At 37.9% G+C, this 24,234-nt stretch overlaps 1 protein-coding gene across 6 annotated transcripts in view; it reads right to left on the reverse strand.

Moving 5' to 3' along the window:
* COBL (cordon-bleu WH2 repeat protein) overlaps positions 1-24,234 on the reverse strand; it is a 157,697-nt gene that overhangs the window by 86,800 nt on the left and 46,663 nt on the right. For 4 of the 6 annotated variants that reach the window (XM_057371057.1, XM_057371058.1, XM_057371055.1 and 1 more), the window contains exons 3-6: positions 19,973-20,183; positions 19,046-19,274; positions 14,436-14,530; positions 11,068-11,151 (exon numbers count right to left, since the gene is read on the reverse strand). In XM_057371057.1, the coding sequence (XP_057227040.1) occupies positions 11,068-11,151; positions 14,436-14,530; positions 19,046-19,274; positions 19,973-20,183 (619 nt within the window). Of the gene's footprint in view, positions 1-11,067; positions 11,152-14,435; positions 14,531-18,508; positions 18,715-19,045; positions 19,275-19,972; positions 20,184-24,234 lie in introns of those variants that run through there. The other 2 variants (XM_057371059.1, XM_057371061.1) reach the window with 2 other exon arrangements.

A 24,234-nucleotide genomic window follows, 5' to 3' on the forward strand; every position in this document is an offset into this window, starting at 1 on the left:
GTGCTGGGAATTCTGCTCACTTATGGGCATGCACTGCTTCAGATAGCAAAGAAAAACCTGCTTTTGCAACCAATTATTGGTTGGTGAAAGCCACTCCCTTCCTYTGCCACTGTTTGCAATTCATCTTCTACAAGACTTAACATGTTTACTTTGGGGTTTTCTCCTTCCCCAGAGAGAAAATGCTCTATAAACTGAGCAACKTCAGGGAGTTTATCTGTGCCAACTCTCCATCAAAAAAAGAATGAGGTTCTTAAATTTTTTGAGATTACAGTGAAAGTGTCAGAARATTTCTGAGGACCTGAAGTAGCCCAAGAAATAACCATTTTAGAATTAAATAGTGTATGTAGGTAATGTAGATAATGGCCATCAACTCATAAAGGGCACGTTCCAAAGACAGTTAAAACCAGCAGCAACTTTTCCATAGTCTCTCAGTGAGTTCTGCATCGAGTCTCCGACGGTATTCAAACTGTATGATGCTGAAAGACAATAATACTCTAAACTGTGCTGCCACTGTCATTTCTCCAGGAATTTTTTTCTTTAGTATACTTTCAATGCCAGCACAYTGAAAGCATAACAGATTTTTTAATCATAAAATTTGATTCCAGATATCCATACTTTAATCTCTTCTCCTAAAGAAATTAAGAAAGTAAAGGACCTCCAACAAAACACGTGTGAATTGGGTCCCAACAATAGGTAAGGAGTTGTTTTAAAAGCATGATCAAAACAGATCAAAAACCAAAATCCAAAGAACCCAATGCATGATCAGAYACCCTACAGTGATATATAGAGCAGTTGTGTAACTAACTGGCAACGGTTTAAAAAAACCAAAACAAATTTTGTTAAACAACATATGAACACGTCTGCAAAGCTAACAGACCCTACATTACTTTTACTCTTAGCATGAGGCTTTCTTGTCTTTCCTTTTCAGCTACAGGAAATTAAACGTARAACAATATATTAAGTTCACAATCAAAAACAAAAACATTAACAAACCCCAAAGCGTTGCCTTTCAATAGATGGAGGATAAAGTGTTTTTGGTTTTTTTTTTCCTAATTCAAACATGTTACATAGAATATATTTTCCCAGCTCCCTTTCTTTCCCCCCTTCTGGGCGAAGGGGGAAGAAGGTGTCATAAGTTTGGATTCGCAAGTTGCTTTAAATTAAATACTAGTTAATAACTTTGTCTGACTTGTACAATTGCCAGTACTTTTARTTGATATTGTCTTTCTGACCTGTAACCCTTAAACTGGAACAAGGACCTTGTTTAACATTTGTTAAATTTAGACWGCACCACGATCCACTATTACCCCCTCCCACTGCTGCGGCACTAATCTCCCATGCCAGCTGCTCMAATGTTTACATCTGAAGGGCTTTCTCTGTTTGTGCACTGAGTATCTGCACAGTATCTCTCATCTGAACGTTTGCCAGAATCAAGGCAAGAAAAGCCTCCCTGCTGGAATTCTTGATTAATAAATAGTCTTAAATGTTTCTTCTTCCCTTCACCCTTCTGTCAAATCCATTGCCATTAGGTTTTTACAAGGCAAATCTCTACGGTGCACTTTACTGTCCTGACTCTTGTCCTGTGCAAACAACTGTAAATCAGAACAAGYTCCATTTAGACTCAATGAAATCACACCATCTCCATGCTGAAACTGGGAGAGACTGAAATCAAGATGCATAMCTGAGCATTTGGTGGGATGGAAAGAAGAAAATGTTACAAATCAGAGAAGCAGGGCGTGGGGAATCAAACACTGACAATATAAATCTCTGGGTAATCTCTCCATCTCGCTATGTCAGTGCACTCAGAGACTCCTACACAGCTCATGACCTGCACACCGGTCACACCTGGCTCACACCAGGTCACCGAGGTACTGAACCAGCAAAACACCTAAACAGGTGCTTGGTATGGCACTGAAAAAGTCAGTGGGGCCAATGCCTGCAGCTATTCACCTATTTAAATGCTCTGTATGGTCATGTCTTGCTATTCGCCTTGATCTGCTTGCTCKTCTGCCCTTCCAGCTGACCACTTACAAAACCAGAAATATTCTCCTTAGTTTGTGGAAGTGTTTTGAGATCTGCTTAAAAATGCAAATAACATTGAAAATAATAATTCAAGAAAGTGGAACTGACTACTACTACTTCATAGTGTTTAAAAAGACTGACCAATATTTGCMACACTCTTTTCCTGCTTCAGTTTGCATCCCAAAATGTTTTTTAGAATTCAAGTGAAATATTAAACACTTTAAATACAATAAGAAAAAAAGCAATGGCTGAAATTATTTGTAGTCCTTCCTGCTAAGCTCAGAGGGGAACATCAGTATTGCAGCTGCATGTAAAAGACTTACAAAACCKAATTCAACAGCTGTCTATTAAAAAGGAGAAGAAGGAATACGAAACAGATACACAGACTACAGGCTTGAGAAAGTCTCTTTATGTAGTRATGAACAACTGAGAAGCACACACCGAGAAGTACACTCAGTGTCACACAGTCTCTGCTTCACACAGACAACGCTTTGAGTTACAGGAAGAGCTGTAAGGGCCTCATGTAGGTTTGACTTTGCATGAGAGAACTAAGCCATAAAGTTCACTTAGGAAAACTTCCCCATCAAAGTAAAATGCATTGTGTCCTGTCAGCAAGTGTTTTGCAAATCCTCCCTCACCTGCCATAAGATGTTATTGAGACATATGGTTTCACACGCTACCAAGCAGCTCAGTTTTGCCAACGAACAATAATGCACAGAAAAAATATGTGTGGAAATCATGAGATCATCTAATTAAAAGAAATGTTATTGTATGCCACTACTTTTAATGAAATCGAGTCTTCACTGTCCACAGAAGAGGCTGGAAAGAAACCAAATCCTATTAGCRCTCATGCCTCAGAAATTGTTTGCAAAAGAAAAGAAATTATACCTTAAGTGGTGTTGAAAATTTTTATATGTATCTAAAATCTGCATATGTTAATAGCATATTTTAGACTAATGTAATGAATCTAGGGTTACATGGGATTCAGATTATGCCACTACAAAAACAGGTTTTACTGTCTAAAAGAATTTCCATTGTATATTAGACATWTGGAATCAATGACATATTATTAGCCATTTCTGATTTCATCTAGTAAAGAGCACTGGCATAAATACATGCTAATCCTCTCACTACAGTAGTTACCACTGRAAAGCCTAACAATAAACATTTTGGATTTCTAACATGAAATTTAAAAAAAAAAAGTACCTTTCAGTGGAGCAAATAATTCCCTGACTCCTTTCCAGATCATCCCAAACATGAGACAAAAAAGCCCTTTTATGTACACAGAAATTTGTGAAAGACTTTTCAATAAACTGCATCTCTGCTTATCCAATTGTAGAAACCTTTATCCTGGTATAAACTTTTGTTAAAAGGTGGTATTTTCCATACCACCACATGCTTGCCACTGACAACAATATGCTGAATGTGTTATGACCAAATGTGAATTACAAGGCTATTATAGACTATTAAGGGGTTCTGGCAATATTAATTACCAAGAAAGCAAAGCCTGAGTGGTTGACATGTCACTAGAAAAATCTCAAATGGAATTTGAGTTTGTCTTTGGGTACTTTTAATGTGCTTTTATTAATGCAAATTAAAAGCCATTGCCTTATTAACTGCTGCTTTATTCTATTTTTTTTTTCAGTGAGTTAACTTCAGAACTTTTCAGTGAAATCAGTAACAAAAGATGAATCAGACATAAAAGGATTTGGGTGGTTAAGGGCGTGTCACCATGTCTTAATTAAACATCCCAGGGAGATATCTGAGCCAACTCACGCCAGACTAACTGGGTACATCACGGTGCAGAGAATGATGCCACACCAGCTCTGAAGCCGCCACACGCAAGCCTCACTCAGCTGCTCCTCTTAGGTTATGCCTCCCTAAGTCACARTGGGCTGTGCTTTCCCATCAATAAGCCAGACAAATATCCTTCTGATGTGCTTACTTCCATTTTGGTGCCTGAATCCTGCTTTTGGGCATGCTGAGCATGAAAATTGTGAAGAAACGATGCTTCCAACCTCCCGCCTAAATTCCAACAGGTCCATAAAACGTGCAAATCTCTCATTCTCAGTCAGCCAGAGTCCAATCCAATAGGTGTGTTTAAAGCACAACAAAGCAACTGAGCTTCACAAAAATGTAACTGCCTGAAAGGCAGCTGTAGCATCTACCTCTCATCCTGCCCAAACCCCTGCCCCAAATGCAGTGATTCAGCAAGAGCGTAGTGAATTCAGGCCCAAAACTGTTGCCTAGTTGAGAAAAAACAAACTTTGCCCTCTTKTGAGGAGAGCAAGGCTATTCTCTGTTCAAGGATACGAACATGAGCTTAGCTAAAAAGAGACTGAGATTAGGGCATTCATCTGKGCAGGAAGCCATTTGGCTCCTCCAGTTTTAGCTTCAGTGACTACTTACTTGCTGGATGTAACATCTGCTTAGCATAAAACACAGAAAAACATCTCTGGTGCTGGCASTGGAACCCAGAGCTGCCACCACACTTAAGTTATTTCATTACTGGTCTGAATAGTTAAGCTKGCTCTTGCTCTCTGAGTCACTGAGTATTTGGGTATTTTTACAAAAGGGTGCTTCCCACATCAAGAATACCTCACAGCTTTGTTCCAGGCAGTCTCCAGCCCAGTAAGCATTTAGGGTTTTTTTTTGTTTGTTTTTTGTTTTTTTTTTTCTTTTTCTTTTTGCAAAGGAGGAAACAATTCTCTGATGCTGGCATCTCTAAAGGCAAAAAAAGAGAACTCAGTTCTCTCACATTTTGGACAACATTGGTAGGTAGTAATGCTCTAGAGTAAAAGCTTTAAATACCTGAATCTAACAGGTGATTCAAACTTTGAATCTTGAGCAGAGGCAGGTAACAGACACAGATGGGAAGAGTTTAACAAGCAACTCCTGCTGTGAAGATTTCAGTTGCTTCAAAACTTGGGAAATCTGACTCTCAGCTGCTTAGATTCAGTGTCTAGACGCCCACACTGTCAGGTATTTAAAACAGGCACTGCCAGGCACAGTTGTACCCAATCCCTTTTGCAGATATGACCTTATTCAAGCCCTCTTGATTCAATTCTGATTTAATCAAAATTTTATTTTGATTTCTCTGMRTTTATGTCAGAATGTTTCTTGACARYATTTCCTTCAAAAACCACTGCAGGAACTGAAGATTGCTAGCTGTCTTTGTAAAAGCAACAACTTGAACACCATGAGTTATTCCGATTTAACTCTGAACCATGCAGTTCTAAATAAAGATACAGGTTCTGGTAACCACTGACTACCTGATATTTTTTCTTTTGTTACTAAAACCTTCATGGTCACAAAAAAGAAGCTTAAATGTGACTTCTACAAACCTAACACTCAGAAGTCAAAAGGAGGGAAGTCCATCCTTAATTATTTCTTTTCAAATCTCATGATCTTAAACCATTTTTGCATGGTGAGGGCAAGAGCTGACAAGTGATTTTTGAATGCATGAAGTTGGCAAGCACAAGCTAAGCAGCACAGMCAGAACAGGGGTCAGCCGACATGTCTCTTCACCAGATACTGTTTTTAATAGCTTGTAGCTTTAACCATGGATGCTGAGACTTTCCATTCCACCATTCCAGGTGTCTGCCTCAGGCTTTTTTCTTTTTCTTTTTTTTTTTTTTTTTTTTTTTTTTTTTTTTTTTTTTTTTTTTTTTTTTTTTTTTTTGAGCCAGAGTAGTTCAGCTGGTTCTAAGATTATTTTTTTTTTGCACTAACTCTAAGGACCTTTTCTTTAAATAGGTCTAGTAACACCACATTTTGGAGCAAAAACTGGAAGTCTGTGGTGGCAGTCAGCYGCTGTTCCAAGCTCTTGCCTTCTGCTACCACATACTGTAAGAAAAACCCAAAGATACTATAAAATGCAAAACCATCTATGATTCACATGAGTGAAGACAGTTAATATCCTGTAAGTGCACACCACAAAAGGAGATGGGTACAGCTGCATCTCTTCAGCAGCCATAGTCTGGCTGAAAGGCACCTCTACGGTCCACTTAATCCATAACTCTGCTCTGAGACACAATAAAATATGTGTAGCTCATCCTCCAGACAGTTTTTGAGGTTTTGCAGATTAGGTGATGATAAGGATTTCATAGCCATTTTAATAATATGCTCCCCTGTGAAATTTCCATGCAGTCAAATTTTTCTCCCTCTCATATCCAAGTTAAATTTCTATTGCTATATATAAAGCACATTCTTCCTGGCCTGCCCTCAGTAGACAAGATCATTGGCATTTTTACTACCTTCTGAAATTCTCTCAGTACCAACCTAAGCCTTAGGCAARCCTTTTGTCTTTCCAAGGCAAGTTAACACTAATGATTTTTTTTTTCCACAGTGTATCACAGGCTATCAAAACAAAACTAACTCTACTGTGATGGTGAACCTTATTATCTTRAGATATATGGTATTAAATAGATCTCCTTTTCTTCTGATCATGTGAACAGCTGCACAAACGAAAATATTTATAATTATATCTTCCCTYGTTTCATCCTCTGGCATCTAACTGCTGGCTTAGAGGAACCCTTTAATGAAAGACTGGGGGAACAGACCTGTCAGCTGCAGTGTTTAGACAACTTTCCATACTCAGTTTGRTGAGTTTTGTATTTTGCAAACAAAATCACACTGAACAAAACTCTTTCAAGGCCAGGTCACAACTTACATCTTGGACAGTGAAGACAGACAGCTCTAACTGAACAAAATGCAACATGASTATCCCAGGATTTGTCCCTGCTAATAACAAATAAACACAGCCCAATTATAGTCTGGAGACAAAGAAAAGAGAACATGAAACCAGGAATTTAAAATAAATGTGACTGCCAAACACAAGGAAATATTAAAACTGAATGGCTGTTCACTTTCATTTAGATGGCACAGGCAGCATTCTCATTCCTGTTGCCCTAAACAGTACCTGCCTATGTGACACGAAATCCTTGACAGGAAAGGGTATTGCCTGATCAACTGACAWGGTTGAAGAGAAATAACACTCACCTAACTCTACACCACAGCGATCCTTCTTTCCAACCATTCTGAACTGAGAAAGTGATCATGAATGGTGTAATTCCTGCCATCAATGAGGCCATAAGAGTACAAGGCTCCAAGAGGGTAAAYCATATATATTTTAAAAGCTTTGATATGGAAAAGAGTTGTTGCTATCAATTAAGAAATGATTGCCAAGATTATTAATGCACAGAAATTCTTGATGACTTTTATCAAATATTAGCACTTTTCTCCTAGAGCATAATCTTGCAATTAATCAGGACTGTGAAATAAGCTCTGAAATAAAGTACTATGAAATAAAAATAAAAAACAAAGTTCCACATACATATCCTAAACATAGCTGACAACTGTTCAGCATTTTAAACTACATGTTTCTTTTTCTCTTGTAGTGTTGCATATGAACATAATCATAGCATGACAGACTTTATTTCATGAAATGATTCTGTTATGGGCAAAACCTGCATTCTGACACACACTAAAAATGGTGCTGATGAAGTGCTGATGAAAAACCTCCAACACTGCACTGCTGAAGCCCTGTTTGAACKGGAGAAACCTTGTGTGATAAGACTTTGTGCTGAAGTTTCAAAACCTCTGATAAGTGTTCCTGGCTGTACTTCTAAATATTTTTTCCCAAGCTGATATATTACATAAACAAAGTCCACATCACAGCTACACATCGTTCAGCACTTGGGATGTGTTTTTTCACTCTTGATTTATGAAAACACGAATGCCCCAAAAATAAAACCAGCTAATTTTAGTACTGCGTTCCAAATACTGTGTTTTATCTTGATCAACTGTTTCTATGAGGACAGTGACACCAAGCGGCAGACATGACTCAGGTTCCCTTTTTTTTCCAGCTGTTCTGAACTCCAACGCTGACAGTCTGCCTTCGGCACAGAAAAAGCTGAATAAAGCTAAATGCGCTGCAACTTCCAGCTGCTGTATCTGTATCTTGTGTGTTTCAATTGCACTTGATTTGTGAAAAGTTAACCTGGATATAAAACACATCTGCTTAGCATAAAACTGACTTTTTTTTCGCCCCAGACTAAAGGAAGGGATTTCTGTTTCATTTACAACATACTGTTGGATTTTGTGTCCTTTACAGATGTGTGGTGTTATGAACAGCTGCACTTTGGGGACTTTAATGGAGAASTATTTTCTTGCATTTCTACACCCTCTCTCTAAGCGCTTAACAAATTTTTGGTTTTTCACCTTTATTTTTGCTGGTACTGTGAAAAGAATGTCCTTTCACCCCAAGCGTAAGTGTTGACTTTGCCATCTTGACTTTGAAAATCTACTTCTTCATCAACAACCGGAAGTACTTTTAGAGGCACTAATAATTCCAGTAATAATTAGATAAATATGGCACTGAGAATGCCTTGGTTGTTAAGAAATGAATATAACTTGTGCTTGAATAAACACTTAAGGGGTTCTTATTTGTTACACTTCTATTCCATTACTTCATATTGCCCAGTTTAAAAAAAGAAACAAACCAAMTCCAAATCAATASCCAGAACAGAATYATTACTTTTTTCTTTTCTACAATTCAGTGCACATCAACACCACGTAATAGTGAGAAAAGGATTTAAACTAAGCATATGAAAGTTCATGCCTTTATCTCAATAGTACTTCACAAGTTAACCTTTTCTCAACAGACAAGAAAAATTTTCTTGATCCAGTCAATGTAACTCCTGGAACAGTACAAAAAGCAACGGCAAGATAATTTTCTTTCAGAAATAAAACTGAAACTGCCTTTGGTTCTCCCACAGCAAAAGCAAAATACTTTCAGATGACCCCAGACAGTACTAGAAAGCAGACCTGAGGTAAGTGCAAAAGAAGAAGCCTCTACTGGATGACATTTTGCCAACAGYCCTATCTCAGCAATGAAACTTGTATATAATGATCTCTAAATAAAAATTTCACATATGTGGTCATGTAAGATCCCACTTTGTTGGAATAAGGAYACTTAGTTCCACTGAAGTAAACGAGTTATCTTTTGAACAAGCAGAGTAACAAATGACTCAGAATGATTGAGGGTCTCAAATTTAGTCCATAAAGTACTGCTAAGCTGAACTTTTAAAACTATGAAGTGCTTTCACTGGTGTTTCTAYTTGAATTTGATCCCAATACAAGTTATCTATGTCAACTATCTATGCCAAGTTTGCAACTTTTTAGAATTTTTCATGTAAGTCATCGCAATTGTTGAACTTTATCTTGAAGCACATTTAGCCTCTTGAAAGGATGGACCTTCTGTGCTGCTGAGTCAATCTGTTAGACGTATTTAATATACCTTTTACTAGCTTGAACAGAATACCACCAAATTCAATGGAACTATGTCAACACATTCATTTAACTATGTGCTCATGCCTTAGCAGGATTTGTGCTCATAAAATACAGGTGTCAAACCAGAAGTGAAAGACATAAACACTGAACAAGGGGCACATTGTTCTTCAAGCTTAATTCCTTTTAAGAAGAAAGCAGGAAAATTTTAAATCCCTGACACATTCATTTAACTGAAKAAAAAGAAAACGTTTTTACCTCTTCAAGAGCCCTTTGCCCCCTATGACCTGCACCTTTAGAAGACACATGTTCAAAACAGTTTTGAAAACCTTTGAAAACCTTTTTCATCAATGTCAGAGGAAAAAAAAAATTTCTTTGCCCTATAAAATTCCCTAGAAAAATAAGGTGGTATTTGTCTTCTGAGGAAAGCACTACACACCTTTACCATCACATTGTCACCTGTAATTTCTACTCTTCCTCTTCCTTCTTTTCAAGTACTTGAGTATCAAGATACTGAAATTACTTTATAATGGTAGTGGATACAAACCACAAATTGATTTTATTTTGGCAGAGTTTATGATGCTTTTCCTATACTTAGTTTATTTCAATTACACATAATCACTCTCTTTAGGACTTTGTTTTAGCAAGAGAAATCTAKCAATCTATTCATCTTTATAGTGTTGCCCAAATTTTAAGTATCATAAACAGCTTTCCCATTTCAGTAATTTTTCATTATGAAGTCTTCACAGATTTGCAGTTTGGTGCTTTCACATTTCACAACCAATCAATTTTCTGTGTATTTCTCCACTTGGACTGCTTTTATTTTACTCTTTTTATCTGGGATTTTTTCTCTTACTCCTCTATTTTTTCCACAATTTCCTGTCACCCTTTTCTGTGGCACTTCTTTTATAATGATTTCTATATTTTGCAGATCCACACTCCTTCTCCAAAAGTCTGTTTATGGAAGGGGAATTCAGAGCTGAACCTCATATTTCAGGTTTCTATCACATCATCAGAGTCTTCTCCAGGTTTTGAAAATACAACAACAAAAAGACAAGTAATTAAGAAAAGTAAAAAAGAGATGTGCCATTCATTATGATTAATGTTCCCTCAGAACTGCCTTAGTAAATATTTTGGATTCACACTTCCTAATTTGGTATCTTCCCATTCATGGGAAGCATGAGGCAGTGGAGGACTGGGAGGCAGTCAGTCACCTAAAAATGTTTCTAAATGTAGTTCATAGGATTTTAGTAACCCAAACCTGATGGAAGTACTTCACAAAAATCCTATCAATTTTTTCCAGGGTTTACTCCTCACYCCCAAGCTCCTTAGGAAACAGACAGAATGCTGACATGCTGCAGAAATTAGATACAGGGATGAAAAGGAATGGTGTGGCTTTATAAGAAAAGTCCCTTTTCAGTATTGTTGGTAAGGGAAACAWTCTCTTGCATCATGCAGTACTGTCACTGCATGTCACAACACCTGTGTTCTTCTTTCTCACAACTGCTTAGGATTTAATACTGAAAGAAACTTCTTTTTATAGTGAAGCTAGCAAGTTTTATTTGAAGACAACGCATTACATTTAAACTTCATGAAAATATGCAAACTATGCACTCACATAATGAAGCCTGCTACAGCATAAGCTATTTCTACTCTACTTGGCTAGGCATCAGGAACAGCAGTGGTTTCTGGTTAATTCAAACTGCAGCAGCTAATAGGAATGCAATAGCACCTACAAGCCATGTTAGTACTTACATCCAAGCTTCCTTCACTTGTAGATGCAGAACTAAAAACATCCTCCTCACCACAATCTCTGTTCATCCCCAAGTATTCTTCTGTCTGCAACACAAACAAGTGTCCTACACAGCAGCAGCAAAGGAAACAAAACTGCAAAAAATATCAAACCCCATCACAGAACTGAGACAAACTGTCTCAGTAGTGCTGGACCTGACTGCTGAGAAACTCTGAAGTAGTTCTGCAAAATTCTCTGGTGTAGGCAAGGAGCTAAGAAATCCAWCAGCAGAAAGATTTAAGAACAAGAATACAAAACCAAAATTCTTAGGCAAGGATAAAAATAGGGAGTAAGTAATTCCTATAATATCAGTGAGCAGACTGCCATACCCACAGACACAAGGGAACAAGCAGGGAGCTCCTTCCTTGCCATTTCTCCATGAAGGAACTGTTTCTSTGCAGCAGCATATACCTTATTTAAGGGCTAGATCCCATGATTATYTGCACAGCACCTCTGCTCTACTGGATTGCTCAGCGGTGCCAATTTGATCTGGATTCAGCCTCAGGCAAACGACTACATTTAACATCAAAAAGAAACGGAGTTCATGCCACCTTTATGTGTTTTATGCCAGCTGCAGGAGAACAGAGGGTAACTGATCCAGCACAAAATTAGAATGGAGAGAACAAGATGATACCTGATCTGGCATTAAGCCTGCCAGTACAAAGTTAACCAAAGAAATACTTTTAACAAATTTGTACCAGCCACGAGAATAGGACTTTGCTTTCATTCTGTGTCCTGGTGTTTTCAATGTAACGGAAAGTTTTGTTTTTTTTCAGGAAAGTTAGATCTGGTGTATTGTCACAGCACAATTACTGCTCTCAGTGAGCCAGCTGAGAAAGAAAGCTTGTCTGTGGGCATGGAAATCTGAGCGTAGGCCTGTAGTGTGCKGTGACACCTGATCCAGGACAGTTTGCAACACAGGGGACACTCTTCTTCCCTTGCAAAAGAAATTGCCTTCCCCGTGCAAATGCTCTGCAGCCCTGCTACTGTGCAGGACTTTGAACAATTCCTCCTATCAAACAATTCTGAAATAGAGACTATGAGTAACCACATAGACACAGATACCCCACCACCGCAAATCTTAATGCAAACAAACAAAGTAAGTAAATGCCCAGAACCAACTTAAGCCTTGTGGGGGAGTTAAAATGTAAAAATAGTCATAAAGAGTAGAGTTTAGGCATCCTGGGGTTTTGATTCCAGTTCCCTGCATCATCTAATCCCTTCAWAAACCTACCAAATCCTTTATTAAAAGAACTTTATTAATTTGCCCTCATTCTGCTAAGTCTGTTCAGCAGTTTTACTGMTGTTTTGGTTAGAAATCTTTCACAATAGCAAGTCAGACACATTATGCCCAGTTAACATCTGCTTGCTCCTGTGTGCTGTGCTATTCCTCAGTTTTCAGTAATTCKTCCATCTACTGTGTTTCAAACTCCCACAGATTTGTTTTAAAAAGGCAACAATAACTTCTTTGCTACTAGGCAAAGTGACTGATTTAGTTTCTCTTCATACAGAGTAATTGACATTTAAAATAAGAATCCAATAAAGAAATGACCAAGAAAAATCARTTGACTTGTCAGAACTAGCAGCAGGAAAACTTAGACCTTTTCATCAGATTTACATGCTGTTTTTCACACTTGTTTGTACAGTTCCTACTTTTTCCCACGTCAAATACTATTTTGAATAAATTAATCCTCAATATCCTCAGCATCTATTAAAATCTGTATTTTACAAAAACTCAGAGTATCACGTCCTTTGCTTTGATTAACAACCAAGCGAAAGAGAACAGAAAAACAGAGAGGAGCTTGCAATCTTTGAACACATTTCCAACTCTGCTGTGAGAAACCCACTGCAGCAACCACTGAATTGGGATGCTGCACAGGAACTTTTTGTAAGGTTGTAAGCATTAATACTTTCAAAGTTAAAACTGATCTGCTTCAGGAGTTAAAACTGCAAGAACACAGATTTCATACCCAAGTTCAGTAAAACTGAATGAGAGGATAAAGAATGATGCAGAAACTGCATGCTGAAAGGCATTAGGTTCTTCCAGAGGAATCAGAGCCCCACAGCGTGCTCTAGAGGCTCTGGCTGAACTCCCTCCTTTACTCGATTCTTCTGAGCAGATACAGCATTATCGCTCCACTTATACATTTGCTCCCTTCTAAATGTGAAGTACTTTTTTACAGTGGAAAAACACTCTGAAAGTGACTGACTTCTTATCCCATAAAATAGTTTCCATCTGTCCCTTATAAGAATAGTTTAGCATCTATGACAGAAATAAGGTTTTCCAACACAGAAATTCATAATGGCCATAAAGGAATCTATTGCCTAGCAAAGGCACTACAAATTTGGTAATGAACAAAGAGGCGGAGAACTATGAGAGATTTTGAAAAGCTGTCACAGTTTTGAGAATGTGACTGAGGAGACTGCGTAAGTAAAACATCAGTCCATTAACAGGCAAATGTTTCTAACTGACAGTTAATCAGATACATATTTTGTAATTCCAGTCCAAAAGCCTTGGAGAGTTCTTTAAACTAGAAAAAAGAAAATTCCTTTGCCTCTGACATCCTAAAGTATTAAATGCTTTACAACCAAAATCAGCTAAAATAATATTTTTAGCAAAGGGTGCAAAAAAAGTTAAAAGCCTGCTATTTTTTCCATGTTCTTGAGTCAGAAAGTTCTGTATTTTATTCCTGTGGTAAATACTCTTCATAAATGCATCTCAACAGAATTATTTCATACAAAACCTCTTTCCTAAATTTTCCAATTCAAGAATAYAAACAAAGTTAAAAATGCCTAACATGTACCCCAGCAGACACTGATCCTTCAGTTCAGTATTGCAAGTTMTTTCTTCTACACCTGATTTATTGGCTTTACAGACTTGGGGATAGCAATAGTGAGACTGCACAGAGCCTCTGAGAGACATAAATGCTTTAAAAGAGATTATCACCCATGCACAGAAGAGGTCATAAGACACATCTAATGTTCTTTATTGCATCAGTCCGTTCAAAAAAGCATTTTATAATGTGAGCAGGCTTCTACATGAAGCAGACATAGATTGCTTGAAACTCCTGCCCTTTTTTAACACCTACTGAACTCACAGCACTAAAAAAAATAAAGAAAAAAGAAAATGGTCAACGTCCTTGACTCCTTCAATAAGCTGCTGGTACCTCCAGCAGGCTGCACTGAGCACACATGGTTTATGCACCTGCTAACAGTTTACTCTCTGCAAGGAAAAGGAAGGCAGGMCAAAGAAATGCCACCACCCACAAACATACTAGATCTGGAAAGAAATAAATTCTCTTTAGCGAGAAGTACCCTGTTGAACACTTACCTTGCTGCTTCTTCTATCAGCATTAAACAATCCCAAAAGTCTTGTCTTTTCTTTCTCTATTGCATCACTGCTTACTGAAGCCTTTCGGTTTGGTTCTGAAACAATTTTAATGCAATAGTTGTTACATTTTTGAAATAAAGGTTCAGAAGATGAGTATTTTAAAACATCTTGGATTAATTCTGGATTTTTATGAACAGGAAATGTTACAGACTGGATGATCTAAGTAACTGCCAGATCCTGCACTTACTTTGTCATCAAACTTTCATTTCTTCTGAATATGCTCTAAAATCTAAYGGAGACAAATGGAATAATTTCATAAACTACACTGAGTTTTCAACCACAATCCAGTAACCCTTATTAAAAGACAAAACAGCAAATTGCTTATGACTTCATAAATGGTTGATGTATCATTAAATCTCATAGAGTACCGTAAGGCTAATACTAAAATATCCCAAACACTTAAAAAAGATATAATGGTGAATATCTTTAACAATTCATAGGTGTGACTTAATACTGTGAAGTTAAGTGAGAGATTCTCAATGTGTAATTTGGATAGACCTCTATAAAGAGGAAAAAGACCTTCCCCTTGAAAACAAGGATCTCCTTAGAACATAAACTAGCTGGTTGTGGTCATTTTTCTTATCTGGGTGCTTTTATTTYAGGTGAGAAAAGAGGGGAGTTTTTAGGTATTTCAGGCTCAAATATTTTTTAGGTATTTCAGAGCTCAAATGTGTCTTCTTTGAGCCTGCTTAAAGAAGTTGTATGAGTTCGCACRCCATTTAGTATCCCTTCAATTTCCCCCTTCAGTTTCTCATCCACAAACTGGATGAGCAAAGCAACACACTCATGCATTACAGGAAACAACATTACTCATTTAATACACAGACGATAAAGCACTCTTGCTTTTTTTAAAATGGACTCTGCATAATGCTATAAATCCTTCCTCCTGATTYCAAGCACATTAGGGTATCCCACTAGCATTCAGAAAGTTTAATTCACAGGAAAAAAAATGCTTTCCCTTGTAARTATTTGCTTAGTAACAACTAAAAAGCAAATTCAAAATGACTTGCTTGTTAACACAAAATTAAGGTTTCCTTCATCAGGAAGGAACCTCATCCCAGGACTCCTGTAAAATTATTTGCATAAAACACAAAGTGATTTTCACAYAGATCACTTTTGCATAGAAACAATYYCATGTGTTAGAAGGTGTTAAACACATACGATGAACCCAAARGAAAACATGGTGAAATTATCCTTAAGAAAGGCTGCAACTGCACTGCAAACAAATAGAGTAATGAATTAATACTYTTCTTAATTACTGAGCACTATGTATGCTGGTTTCTTGCTTGGGGTTGGGCTGTAAGTAGAAATGGATTATGATTCCTTTTCTCACATAGTCTTCAACTACAAACAATGCTTTGGAAATGCTGACACAACAGCTGATCATTGACATAGTGGTTGAACATTGTGTAATCCCAATAAACAGGGACTTAAGTACAGCATATAATATCAAAATAATGAGTTTTTATTGATTGTATAAATTTTTCTTAAATAAATATAGCAGATATTTCATCTAGTATTGATCTCCATATAAGAGGAAGCCACAGCAAGTAATGACAGAGRAATAGAGGGAATAATACTGGCATTATTAAAGCCAAGAGGCAATGAGCTAAGATTTGCTTGATGGCTGTTGATGTGCACTTCCTTCATAAAAATTTAAACAAGTTCTCCACGTTTACTTTGGTTACGTTGTGTACACTAATAGTGCAAAGAGGTAAAGCTTGCTAGAAATCAACCATACCTTTCTTGAGGACAATTAATTTAAGCAATGTATTAAAACAGACTCAATAGGGAAAAGGTTATACTAAATACACACGTTTTCTATTTGACTGGAAGCAGAAGCAACAGTATAATCTAATCCAACCCCAACTATTATAACAATTCAGAAGTCAGCATCTATTCAGTTACCCAATGTGTATGTTTATATTTGATATTAAAATGCTTTGTTGCATGTAAATTGAAATCAGTGGAAGATCTCACAGACATCAAAATATTCTGCTTTTGCTACTAAATAAATGTTGAACCCAAGAGACYTCTGAAACTTTAGTAATTCTGAAATTGAATAAATCATCATTTAGGTAAACTGAACAGGCTTGGAATCTGTATAGAGACATACCACACCACAAAACAGTTAAATGGCAGATTTTGTTACTTTCTGGAATTTTAATGGCTTTTATTGAAGAGAGTATGCATAGAAGTGTGTTTCTAGCAGAGGCACAAGACATGTAAGCAACACTTTGGGAAGACAACACAGACCAAAATCAGCTTGTTTCTGTATGGCATTTTACTCRACATTCTTAAATATCTATCTACCAAAAGCACATTAAGCATAGAGTGAAGTGAAAGAGTTAAACACAGAGTAAAGTTTCCCTCAGCAGCATTGTACARTACCTCTATAGTTCAGAGAAGGTTCAGACTGAGTTTTTGATGGAGGAACTGGAAAAGGCAGGCAATGAAAGGGTAAGAGAAAACATATTAAAGTTCTAAGGCACAAGTTCTTGTAAGGCACAATATTCATTAATTATTCCTAGCACCTTTTTTCCTAAGCATTACAGAAAAAGTGTTGACCRACAGCAGACATGCAGAGCTGCTGCTGAAGCAGTTTAGCTGCATTTGTTTAATTCCTGATTCAGTCATGAAGCTGCTTCAGCTGCTAAATCRAATTAAGTAAGCAGGTGGCAGTAGAGCTTCTCTTTTAATAATCCTTCAGCTCTTGGTGTTTTCTGTTGCAGGGAAGGAAAGTGAGTTTTTCTAGAATCTGCTCTCAGAAGCACAGCCTATGGCTTCCAGCACCTCTGGTGCTTTACTTGGTAGTAGCAATGTGTTCAGAAAATCTGTTTTCTGTTAACTAAACAGGCCAGGTATCCACTCAATGCACAAGCCACAGAACAACTGCTACTAAAACCAATGGGTTTATTCCTCTTGGAGATTACAAATGAGAATATTGAAGAAGGAATTGGTTGACACAAAGGAAAAATTCTTGTACATTTTATGTACATTTACTGGCTTTCTCAGACACCATGGTGCAGAGTAAGAAGAAGGCATAAAAGGTTGAATTATACTGAGAATCAGGGGGATTTTATCGTAATGAAAAGAAAGGTATACTGAAAGTGTAAAAAATAATAGAATATTTAAAAAATAAAAGCTGGGGTAGAGAGCAGCACATTGTGATGTGGAGATCTCTGTGGGTCCCTTACAACTCAGCATATTCTGTGATAATCTGCTGCTATAATCCCAGCCTTGTAGTAAAGGCTTTGTCTTGACTGCATAGGCTAAAACCACATTTGAGGACCAATATGCATGAGCATACACACCATSACTTTCATTTGAAAGGAAAGACTTTACAAAGGCTTAGGATAATTACTCTATAAGTTGTCCCTGAAGTATGTTGAATGAATCCTGTTGGATACACTCCATGTTCAATACGTTGCTCCAAAATGCTTTAGCTTAACCATTTAGCTAATTACAGTAAACATGTCTTGAAAAAAACAAACATGCAATTGAGTTATGACATGTTGTCAGCCTCTTTTTGGAACATCCTAACAATCCAAAAGAAAATGAGATATTTGGTTTACTTAGAAGTCTAAACTCACTGAAATTTGACTCGCACAGAGGCAGAACTGTCACTTACCAAAGAGTTGGAAAGAAGAGACAGAATGTCAACATAAATAAATAATTYTATAAATAAAAAATAAGCCTACAGCTCTGCACCTACAAGAAAGACGTTACCTAAACAATAAATAAGGACATTTACTATGCTGGAAGTGATACCAATTGAGACAAACGGCAGGAGACAATTTTAATGAATATCATTCTGACCTCAAAGGAAGCAGTGCTTGTCAATGTGTGTTTTTAAAGCGGGTATATTTTAAAGCACATCACATAATTATGCTATTTGAATACATAATCACGCTGATAAAACTCAACTCTAGGAAGCTGCTACTACAATTTTGTCTATGAGAACAGAAAGTAAGGATAGGTAAACACCAGAACAAAATTTTAAATACAAATACCTCTTAGCTCCTCTTCACCAAACCGTCAGTAACTTCGCTCTTTGGAGGAACCGTATCTGATCCTACCCAGTCTGTTTCTCATAAGCCCTGCTCTGTCGCCTCTGCCTCTCAGCTTTCACAGCTGCCATGACTATGGCATGTCTCTTCTTTCCTTCTCTCCAGTGCACAGCACGGGCAGGTGACAGACTCTGCCTGGCCGAGGCCCCTTGTATTACGTACACCTCCACCGACAGCAGCTCTGGGACACAGCAAAGCTCCTCCTTTTGCTCTGCCCAGGCCAACCTGCACCCTGCCAGAGTCCAGCCCAGCCTGGCACAAGGCCCAAGAGCAAGCAAGGACGGCTGGGCACGTTGCTGACCTGGCTGCTGCTCTGGGCACAGCTCACTGAACAAACCTGTGCTGCTCTCCGGACTGAGATCTCACTCTGCTGTTTCAGCTGGACCCCAAAAGAATGGCAGCACAARTGCTTTTAAATTGCCCATAATATTTTTGTCACATCATATAACTCTGCAGTGACCATTTTCAGTCTTGGCTCACCTTTTTTCCTGTCCCAGGCGTACAGCTCCTTAATCCCTAGCTCCTCCAAGGACTTGGTAAGCTCCAGCTCTTCCCCAGTGATGCCATCTCGCAGAAGAACAATGTGCTCTTGACTGACTTCACACTTCTCACAAATAGTTGGGATGATGTTGTGGAGAGGCACTTCTGGACTAACTCGAACCACAGCCTTCTGTGTCTTCAGGTAGTTCACYACCAGCCTCACAGATTTCTGCAGAAACAAACACAAACTCTCAGTCTCCCTTCTGTGATGCATAGGCCCCCTTACACTGAGAAAAGYACTGGGCATTTCCATGTTGTCCTCATCACTCCTAGACCAACTAACCCCCAATAATAAAAAATATTTTTTAAAATAATAAAATCTCCTTTCCACTAAGGAAACATTCACAAGAATATGCGAAGGAAGAAATTAAGAGGCAGATGTAATGTGAATGTTTACAAGTCCCACTCTGAAAGGTGGGAGAGTATAATTAGATATATTTATTAAGGACAATAAAAAAATTCAGCAAACATTTGGAAAATGATTACTTCTCAATCCTCACTATGCTGTGAAATACATTTATTACTGATCAGTCTTCTCCCATRCCTTCAATGAAGATGGTACACAAAATAACTCCCAAACTCTATGTTCACACAACCCCACAACCCTCCTTTCAGCCATTGGTGCAATTTTCAATCATCCCAATCTCTAGATTTCCATCTATCCAACCACATGCAATATAACATTTTGTCTAAATGTCTAGACTAGCATTTGCCAATCAGCATGCAAAASAGCTGAACTAGTAAAGCAGGTTATWGTCAACCCCAAGTCTTCTCCATTTGGTTTAAAGATGGAAATATTGGATGAACTGAAATTATAGAAATGAAATGATGTTTCATGGCACCATTTTGGCCCCACAGAGCACTGACCTCAGGGACTCTTGGCAGAGGTCGCTTTGCCTTCTCTTCGGGAATCTTCTCTTTCAGAAGTACTGTCTGTACATCCAGTGCTCCTATCAAAGTGTTCGGCTTGTAACTCAGAACTTGTTGAGCTCCTGAAGACTTCAATTCAAGACTATGTTGGGATGGATTTAAGCGATACTGGCTGCACAAATCAACCAACACATCCATCACAGCTTTACTACAAAGAAGAAGACATTCACCGTTAGAAAGAGAAAAATTTCTACGAAATTTACCTCAGTTTTAAGATGGGGGGATAAAAGACAGCACAAGCTGTGCGTGTGTCACTCGCTAACCATCTCTGGGAGCGAACAGTGTTAGTGCTTTAAAATGTTAAACAGATCAGATAAATGATAAACGATTCAGGAACAAAATACATTCACACTTCAACRTCTGTTTATGAGCTCACAACTACCTATTCACAGTGAGGCAGACAACAGTGCTGATCACAGCACTAACAAACATAGGCCAAGAGCAGACAGAATGCACCTTATCTATTTCCAGACCACAGAACAGGGAATATTCTCAGCTGGAAGGGACCCACAAGGRTCAAGTCYRGCTCTTAACTGAATGGCCCATATGGATGGAACTCACATCCCTGGTGTTATGAGCACCATGCTCAGACCAACTGAGCTGACCCAAGCATCATAATGTACCCAATCCATACACTGAACTCTCCAATTCAAATCCTGTTCTGTAATGTGAAGACAAGATATGAATAAATTACGAACTCACAATCCAGTAAACTCCTAGATTTGAACAATCACAGAACGCAAAATGGAGCACTTAAATCTGGAATAAATGGTAGACAGGGCTTATTTTTCCAGTTTACAACTTTGAGTTCTCCAAATCCATTTGACACCAGCAATATTTTCCAGTACAATAGATCCTATCCATACTTATTTTGGTGAAGATATTAATCCTGTACAAAACCATCTGGGTTTGAGTGCTTGCATTATCAGTAACTCTTACTGCAGTATGATTSTTAATCCATAGGGTTTTAAAAGAGYCAGCAAATGTCCTTATTTYGTGCCTCTGAACAGAGGCAYTCCATTTTGTGTCAAGAGCTCAATATTCACTGGAGCTTGATACTGCCCAATACAACAGATAAGAACTGTGCTCCCCCACACCCCAGAAATTCTCTTCTACCATRGTACTGAAGGGTGCTTTTATTTTCCCAGCCCTCCCCCAAAAAATTCTGTACAGGATCAGAGAAAACAGGATTATTAAAACTGGTCATTTTTATAAAAAGTTTTGGTTTCATWACCCAGTGTCTGTCACCAACAAAACAATGTGAGCTGAAAAAAAAAATACCAGCTATAGCTGAAACCTATCATAGACAAGTGGGATATTTCTCTTCTAGCAGAAGTCAAAATAAATGCATAGACAGCGTATTTGCCAAAACAACTGGCACCTCTTCTAGTGTTTAAAATGGAAAAAACTGTATATAGATTCAAAATGCAAGCAAATTCTAAGAAAATAAAATCTTCCACAGGTTATTAGCCAGCACCATTGCATCTGTAGCTCAAGAATTACCMTTCAGAATGCAAACTGTTGGCATCTGGGAAACTACTCTGTGGGGGACCACCAATTCTTCTTTCATGTATGTTCTTGGCCAACAACTCATCAAGAAGTTGGTCAAGGACCCTGGAGGGTTAATGACAAAGACAACAGAAATGGAAAATAAGAGCAATTCCTTATTAATAGGTAAGTGATGGCTCTTCCCATCCAAGGGAAGAGAAAGGACCTTCTTTACAGTAACCTTTGTCAAGTTTAACTGAGTTACACAGTGAGAGCTGGAAAAGTGGCAAGTGTGGAAAATATAGGACCTCACTGAAAAGAGAAGAACACAGTGAGAAGATGATGACTGAAAATAAAATAAGAAAAACAGATGTCATTAATATGGATAGACGCTTCCGAAAAACAGAGCACTGCAGCAACTGCGAACAGAGAGAGCACAAATACAAACATGTAGCTCCCAAATCAAAACTGCATCAAGTCATTTCATGATGACCAATCTGGCTCTTGGTCCAGGTCGAAAATGTCTGTATTTCATAACAATTCATATGCTACACACCACAAACCCACAGACATTTACRCCTACTAAGTCCAAACTACAGGTGAATCCCACTTAGAACAGTATTAATATGAATATTCATTAAACTATGCAGCAGAACACTTTGAAAGGGCTTTTCAGTTCTCCTGATACACATCTCAACTTGTCTGTTTACAGACATGTCTCTTTTACACTAAAATTTGCATGTGTTTGTTTTCCCTCAGCCTTATTACTATTGTTTCAGAGAAAAGTAAATAACCTGGCAGAATCACAGTACCTGGTGTCCTATGTGCTTGACATTCTTATTTAAAGTGGAACTAATACATTTCTGTAGTGCATAATAATGTGATAATTCATTCAAATATGYACAGTTTTCTTGCCTCTTGAAAAAGTGTTTGCAAAGACAATATAGTTCATCAAAATACCACTGAAATTATAAAATAGATTCAGCTGCAACAGCACCAAAACTACAAGAAGATGAATCCACACCAGCCATCTGAGAAAATAAGCTGCAGACAATCATGCAACTCAAACAAATTTGTCTGGACAATGGACAAATCAAAAATCCAGTCAAATTGAGGTTTCATCTTATTGCTGATTATGAGCAGAAATGCATTAAACATAACACTTAAGGAAGTTTGCAGCATCCCAACCAGTGCTGTGCTGCTCAGAATACACAATTGTTCCATGAAAAGCATCCCCAGCCTTCATCTGTACCATTTGAAAGTACGGCTGAAGCTTTTGAAACACCTTCAAAGCAAACAGTATGCTCTTGAAAAAATGTAAATTTGGGGAAATTTTTTCACAAAACTTCTGAGGTATAACAAAAAAAGAGAAAAGAGGGGAGAATGGAAAGGGGAGAGGAATGAGGGAGGAAAAGAGGAAAAGAGCGAAGGGGTAATTCCAGAGTTCAAAATTACTGGGTTTCAAGCTAAGTAAGAGAGCTGGGAAATCCTTGCAATGAAGTTATTCTTATATCAGATTTCAATGGCACCATCTTGAAAAATTTTCCTCTTAAAACATAATATAGTTCAGCTTGATTTTAAATGGGAGATTTATTTCACGTATCTCCATGTATATGCCACGCACAGAAGATCAAAAACAGCACRAGAATGGTAATCTACTAATCTAGACCAACTTTTGTTTCTATGCTTGGGCTGAATATGGCTCCTGRAAGATGCAAAGAGTCAATCCTTCCTGTTCTTCCATCTTGTTTCACACAGATCTGCACTTCATTTTAACCTGCTTTGATATCTGGTACAGAGCATACTCTGTTTTGAAATTCAGATAGGTCTTAAATCTAAAGCTGAAATGAACAAGTTAACTATCTCCTGCCTTTCCAACTGCTCAGCTAAGAAACACTTTTTCATGTTAGTAAGATGTTGCTGAAATTTTTGGTGGTGAGAACAAACACTACATAATAKTCACCAAAGGTTAATGACTTATAAGCAAATACTAGAGCACAACAGCAAAACTGGAGAGTGAACTCAATTCAAGACTCAGACAAGAGGGTCCATATGACTATTCTTAGCAAAGGAGAGCACTTTGGCTCTGTGCTGATATTCTGTCACTAAGGTGTTTGACATTCAACACCAGTTCTGTACAGTAAAGATTAACTACTTTGTCAGCAATATTTATCGTGCTGAAATTCTGATCAAGTTTGAGCAGACTGCTTGTTTCCTGTTCTCCAATAAAATGCAGGAAAGGCCTATGGTTTTTAAGAAGAATAAAACAACTGAACTGTTTTGGGTGTGGTTTGGCTTCACCTCTGTAGATCACACARAGTAATTCATTTTAAAATAATGCCTTGTACATCTAAACATAAACATGAAGGGTGAAGTTATATTCTACCAAATTAAACCAACGTTCTTTTTACCTTCTACTTTCATGCTACAAATGCCTTCCAGTACCTAAAGGGGCCAAGAAAGCTGGAGAGGGACTTTTCACAAGAGCATGTGGTGATAGAACAAGGGGTAATGGCTTCAAACTGAGAGTGAATTTAGATTCAAKATTAGGATGCAATTATTCACTGTGAGGGTGGTGAAGCATGGGAACTGGTCCAGAGAAGTTGTGMATGTTCCATCCCTGGAAGCATTCAAGGCCAGATTGGATGGGGCTCTGAACAAGTCTTTGGTGCATGGCAYGGGATTGGAACCAGATGGTCTTTAAGGTACCT

Source organism: Malurus melanocephalus, unplaced genomic scaffold (genome assembly GCF_030028575.1).
Source record: "Malurus melanocephalus ecotype Western Australia unplaced genomic scaffold, MMel_1.1 scaffold_139, whole genome shotgun sequence".
NCBI lineage: Eukaryota > Metazoa > Chordata > Aves > Passeriformes > Maluridae > Malurus > Malurus melanocephalus.